Below are 6,618 nucleotides of genomic sequence, written 5' to 3' on the forward strand. Positions count from 1 at the left end.
CACCAAACTAGGGGACAATAATTGAAGTCTAATCTTAGAAAAATGAACAATAATAAAAAATTCAAAAAATTTAAATATTAAATTATGAAGTAATTTTATAATCATGATATATTTTGAATGTATTAAATAAGAAAATGTGACAAATGTAAACTTACTTGAAAGAGTTTTCGTTAATTGGTATGAGAAATTAAGAAATAAAGAGTAGTAGAGTCTTATATAGCATGTATAAGTAGACCAAATAATGTAGTACTAAGAGTATTAACATGCATAAATTGTAGAATCTCAATATTTGTAACTGAAAATTTTTATAATAATTATTATTATGATACTTTTAATGTACAATTATTATATTTAATTTTTACTTTATGTTTTAATTGAGTAATAATAGATATTTTTTTATTTTTTAAAAATCTTTTACTAAAAGATAATTGGTTGATTTTCAAGTTTTGCTAAGTAAACAAAATTGCTGACATAGTATCATTAGAAGGGAAAATATGGCTTGAACACAATACAAAAGAACTTAGTATCAACTTTTATAATAAAAATAGATGGTTAGCTCTACCAAAAGAAAAAGAGAAACAAAGAAAGAAAGGGAGCAAAGAAATAGGATAGAACACATAGATAAAAGAAATGACATCTAAAATTATATGGATGTCCTGAAATAAAAAATATTACATGTATGTCTTATTTGTGTTTCTATGTAAATTGAACCAAGAAAATTCGATTTAGAACTTTTCATGGTAAATCGAATAAGCAAGATTCGAATTAGTATGCAAAGAGGTAAATTGAGACATGCAACTTCGAATTAGTAGGACAAAACGTTAGAATGAGGTAGGTTCCTACGAAATCAAAACATGCACAGATAAAGAGGTACCAACAGGCATTGAATTCGAGGCTATTGGCATTGTTAATAACTGAAGATTTCGGTTCGATCTTCCTGAACTACATATCACATCTACAAACTTGGCCAATAGCTTATGGTTCTCACCTCAGGAAACTGACGACGACAGTGAAACAAAACTTGCAAATCTTTATCACTGTCTATCACAAAAGAGTCGTACTTTACACCATCTCATACAGTAGAAATTGGAATTTTATAAAATAACTTCTCCAATCGTTTCACGCCATGCAGTTCCAGTTTTTGGATTATAGTATGTTGAAACTCAACAAAACTTGTTGAATATTTGATAAACATACTCAACGGATCCTTATCTGTAAATTTTATTTTATCTCACGTTTTTCTTAATTGTCTCTCTATAGTGCACAAGAACTAGAAAACTATCATCACTAGCCATTACAAGTTCCACTCTAATGAACCAAAAACGTTCTAATTGTCTTTATATAGGTTGTATCTTGTAGTAAATAAAATTGCTTAAATTTGATTTATATATTCTCTTCAATATACTAGTAAATCGAATTTTTTATATTCGAATTACTTGGTGCCGTAATTCGATTTTGATGTCTCTAGTAAATTAAGTTAGTATAATTCGATTTATCCTAATACATGTAAATCGAATAAATACTTTTCGATTTACAGCAACATATAGTAAATTGAATTAAGGCATTTCGATTTACAACAACACATACTAAATCGAATCAACACATTTTGATTTATATGAAGTCATAGTAAATCGAATTAGGTAATTTTGATTTACATATAAACATTGGAAAAATGAGATATGCATGTAATAATTTTGGTTTCAGGATCTCCATATAATATTAAAGGCTTGTTTGAGTGAGTTTCTAAGAGAAAATCTTTTTTCGAGTTATCTTTTTTTAAAAGATCTTATGAAAAAAGTAAAACTAATGTATACCAAAAAAAAAAAAAGTAAAACTAATTTTATCTATCAATTATGTTTGGATATAACGATATAAAAGTATTTATTTATTTATTACATAAAAAACATCTTTTTTTAAAGAAAAAACAATCTTTTAAAAAAATATAAATTACAGCTTCTAAAAAAAGATTTTTTTTTATTTTTCTAGTGCTTTTACTTTTATTACTAGAAATTTGCTAAATATGTTAAAAACTAAAAAAAAAATCATTAAAACTTTTTTTTTTTCAAAGTAATAATACCCAAACAAACATTAAATGCTATTTCTTTTATCTATGTATTTTATCCCAAAAAAATATACTAAAACTAATTACGTGTTATTCTGGCAGTTGCATTCTGACGTTGATATTTGTTATACTTTTCCCTTCCCCTTCAGATAGTAATTAAGTAACAACAACGTTACAATTAGGAAGCGGGATTAATCAAATACTTCAGAATATAAAGTAAATTAAATTTTGTGGTTCAACCTGTGGCGAAGTTGAATTTGGAAAGAACAGATTTCCAGGTGATCAAAGAAATTGCACAATCATCATAAATGAATAGAAGATCATATACTTCTCTATACAAAAATCAACAAATGATATATAAAAAAATTACTCTCTTAAAATAGTTTTATATTGTTACTTTATTATTAAAATATATAAATTTACTTAGATATTAAAAATGTTGTACTTCTATACATTAAAATTATGGTTAATTTGCCCATACAAAGAACGTGTGTCTTAGAGATTTGGTTCGCACAACAATCCCTGTAGTGAGGTGATATATCAGAAATGAATCTGGTGAGAAAATTTTATATAAATCTATGCAGAAAACAAGACGATTGGTTGAAAAGAAAACAAGTTAAGTCGTCGTGTTTGATGTGTGGATGAACATATACACAACAATCTAGAAGTACAACACAGCCCAAGCTTCAATCTGCATTCATTCCTTCATTCCCACAGCTACTAAACCTACAACCTCTTACCCTCACCTAACCTAGGCACCTCAACCAAACCAGCTTCAGCTTCCGCTTCGGCTTCCGCTTCGGCTTCGGCCTCCCAATACTATTCCTTTGTTGCTTTAATAAAGATATAATTTTGAGTGCAGCGTTTTGATTTGCTTAGTTTGGCTTAGGAATTGGTTTTTATCAATGTTGAGCACCTCTACTCCTTCTTCTTACTCTGGGTTTTGTCGCTTCTTTCTTCCAATTAAGCCATCTCCCCGACCCCCCACCCTAAACCCTTTTCGGATCTTCGATTCTCGTCAACGCTCTCCAACCAACGTAAGCATTATCTCCAATCACCTCACTTATCTTTTTCTGTTGAAAATCGTTGCTTTCGATTGCATTTTTCTGTTAAAGAGGGGGGAAAAAGAGAGGGGGGGGGGGGTTCCTAGTTTTGTCGAGGGTTTTGTGTTTTCTGAAGTAACCTAGTGACTTTCAATTATCCTAATGGGGCATTTTCAGATTTGAGCTCTTATTATTACTTGATGTTTATTTGTGGAGTTATTAGTGAAAGAGACGGCAAATAATTATGTGAATGTGCTTCAAGTGATTTGGTTGTGTGCTTTTGTTTTTCTTGCAGAAATTGAGTATTTCGTGCTTTAGGCAAGAACACCATTCTCCGGAAACACCCAAGCCTGAAGTTATAGAGCACTATCTCCCCGAGGAATTGGTGCAATCTGAATTCAATCACACTAGTGTCGCTAAAAGTGACCGGAAATCGAATCTCCAGAAGGTACCACTATGTCTCTACTTCGCTTTCATAACAGATAGTGTTCTATGTTGATCCATCTTGTATTGCTTCAAGCCTCGTGTTTCCAGAATCAGTGTTGTCAGAAACAATTGTCATATAAGTTGAAAATTTAAGAGTTCTCTTATCATATTGTGACATATAATTGTGGCAATCTGTCAAAATTTACTGGGTATGAACTATGAAGCATTAAGACATTCTGCGTCCACCCAAAATGCACTTACAGGAGCCAATCATTGTCTGGAAATGTATGTATGACTATTTGGCTCACTCCTCTGGAGTGGTAATGATAGCTGATAAAGTGCGAATTTTGGCTCTCAAATCTAGAGGCTGAAATATGTTTGGTCCACGTTTTAGCTCCTCCTGTCTAGTAAGAGAAGTGATTCTCTGTGATTAGGTGGTTGCACTAGACGGTGCTGGTAAATGGAATAATTTGGTCGACATGATGACTATCTGATTGTATTATTTGTCCATTGGTGAAGTGATGGAAAAGGGAAGATGGATGTGGTTGCCTTTGATCGTATGAATACAATAACGAAAAGCGGATGTGTATTCCTCGACTGAGATTATTTGATCTTTAATCTTATGTTCTCTTGATTTTAGTCCACATGCATCATTTTGTATCTCAGTTGATACACGAAGTTAGATTTTCTTGCAAGAAACACTTGTCAATGCACAACAAAGTAGTGTTATTATGCAATGTTGTTTTTGGTTGTATTCTAATTGCAATTTATCATATGTCAATTCCCCTGCCTCCATAACAGTTTAAGGAAAGGCTTTTGGTGCTGTTGTTATAGTTATTGTGTCAATCTGCTTACCGAAATGCTTGATTTTCCTTCAGACTGCGGAGGTAGTATTCAAGGTATTTGGCAGCCGATGGGTTGTACCATGGAGTGCACTGACGATATTGCAAGTAAGTGCTTCTCTAACTTTGAGAGCGAGAACTGATTAAATAAATTGTCATTTTGTGTATCAATTCCTTAAGGTTGAGAATTTTTTGGCGATATGATACTGGTATGAAAGCCATGATGACAAGCCTATTGAACATAGTTAAATAACTAAAATGTATAAGTGCATTAAGCCTTGCATACATGTATGATGCAGGTGATGCTTCTTTGGACATCTGCGTTTTGGTTTATAGGAACCTGGATGATTCCTTTTGCAGCTCATGTATCTGGTTTTAGCAAGGAATCTTTGACATTGAGAGGACAGGCACTGTTTAGTCTCATCACTGATGTAACTGAGGGACTTGCTGGGATTGCAATTCTTCTTCGCTGTCTTTCACGATTTCGTCCCCTCCCACCCGACTGGTTCAAGTTCAGCTTGAAAGGGAATTGGCAACTAGATGTTATCATAGGGTGTCTCATGTTTCCTTTTGTCAATCGGCTCTCTCAATTCAACCTGGATCTACTACCTCTCTTGCCGTCTACCCCTGTCACCCTTTCAAGTGTTGAGCAATCCATAAGATCAAGAGATCCGGTGGCTATGTTGTTATATGCAACTGTAGTATCAGTTTGTGCTCCTGTGTGGGAGGAGATAGTTTTCCGTGGTTTTCTACTTCCGTCTCTTACCAAATACATGCCAGTTTGGTGTGCAATACTAGTTAGTTCAATTGCCTTTGCACTTGCACATTTTAATATACAGAGGATGCTGCCACTCATATTTCTCGGGATGGTGATGGGTGTCATATTTACAAGGTCAAGGAATCTATTGCCGTCAATGTTATTGCATAGTCTGTGGAATGCATTTGTGTTTTTAGACTTGATGAAATAGCTTCTTGAGAGTTGACAGTAATCATGATATTTTAGCAAAGCTAGGACCCCATAATGTTAGTTGCTATGCAGGCCAATAGGATGATGCGGCTTTGTGCTTTGGATCAGTGTCTTCAGAAGCAAATGCTTACAAGAACAGAACAGTACCTCATTGTTAAGGTAAACTGACAAAGTGCATGTGCAAGGAGTAACATGAGCTGGTGGGCTCTTACAATTGTATATTACAGAAATCAGTGCCCTTCTTTGTCCATATCTTTGATGAAATTAGTGGTATTATTTGAAAGCCATTATTCAAACCATTCATTTTAGATAACATGAGGATGGAAGACGGTTGTGTACTATATAATGTCAATTAACTCATCTTTCGTTTTCTCTTTGGAAAATTATAAACCTCTAATAAAACTATTTTGGTTATCAAAAGATAAAAGATTTGTTGCTCACTACATAGGCCCTCCATACATGCTGGTTACATAGATTATTATAGTCCCATTAATATTTAATTTTATATACTTATGACGCATTGATCCTTTCTGTATAGGTTAACATGATACGTTTTAGACTTGTGAGGGGATAATATATTAACAAAATAATCTGAGAGGTTAATTTAGTGATATAATATTTAGTGATATAATAATCGGATGCAATTCTTCTATCGGCAGGTCAAAATAAGGTTTTGCTCATAACGTAGTAAATATAAATTTATCAATTGCTTTCTCAAGAGAATTTTGCCAAACATTCCCGGCTCTCTAATATAAATTGTAAATCAACTTTACATGAAAAACAATTACACAACTTTACATGAAAAACAATTACACGTGAATTTCTATCTAAACTAAAACCTAAAAATTGAAAAAGAAAATCCCGAATTATAATTAGGGGTGTAAATAAAATAATTAAATTGTGGTTAATCGGTTAAAAAATTATAATCACATTTTGGTTAACCAATTTAATAAAATAATTTTAAAAATCATATCCATATTATTAAAAAGTGGTTAACCAAAACCAAAACCAAATTTTATGAAATTTTTGTGTTTAAATTGGTTAATCGATTTTTTTTTGTAAAAATCGGTTTTTAATCCCGTTAAAAACAATTTTTTATTTTTTTTGAAAAATCTAATTTTTCTATGTAAAAATTAATTAAAAAAAAACTGGTTATTTTTTAAAATTGATTTTTATTTTTATAATCGGTTAAAAATTAGTTTTTAAATTTTTTAACCGATTAATAATCAATTTTATCATATAAAACAAATTTAGTTAATTAATCAAATTATATTTTTA

The 6,618-nt window shown here is 31.7% G+C and overlaps 1 protein-coding gene across 1 annotated transcript; it reads left to right on the forward strand.

Annotated features, from left to right (window-relative positions):
* The first annotated feature begins 2,511 nt into the window (after positions 1-2,511).
* Positions 2,512-5,767, forward strand: LOC107630741 (uncharacterized). The gene is made up of 4 exons (XM_016333959.3): positions 2,512-3,099; positions 3,401-3,553; positions 4,410-4,481; positions 4,673-5,767. Exons 1-4 carry the CDS (start codon positions 2,968-2,970, stop codon positions 5,339-5,341), a joined length of 1,026 nt encoding a protein of 341 aa, XP_016189445.1. The 5' UTR covers positions 2,512-2,967; the 3' UTR covers positions 5,342-5,767.
* The last annotated feature ends 851 nt before the right edge of the window (positions 5,768-6,618 follow it).

Source organism: Arachis ipaensis, chromosome B3, assembly GCF_059453495.1.
Source record: "Arachis ipaensis isolate K30076 ecotype BB chromosome B3, ASM5945349v1, whole genome shotgun sequence".
Taxonomy (NCBI): Eukaryota; Viridiplantae; Streptophyta; class Magnoliopsida; order Fabales; family Fabaceae; genus Arachis; species Arachis ipaensis.

What these genes read in the sequence shown, in the direction of transcription:
- LOC107630741 (XM_016333959.3), top strand. Translation starts at nt 2,968, where the DNA reads ATGTTGAGCACCTCTACTCCTTCTTCTTACTCTGGGTTTTGTCGCTTC. An exon ending in GGAAATCGAATCTCCAGAAG is followed by an intron (nt 3,554 to 4,409) that starts GTACCACTATGT and finishes ATTTTCCTTCAG; the next exon opens with ACTGCGGAGGTAGTATTCAA. An exon ending in GTGCACTGACGATATTGCAA is followed by an intron (nt 4,482 to 4,672) that starts GTAAGTGCTTCT and finishes TGTATGATGCAG; the next exon opens with GTGATGCTTCTTTGGACATC.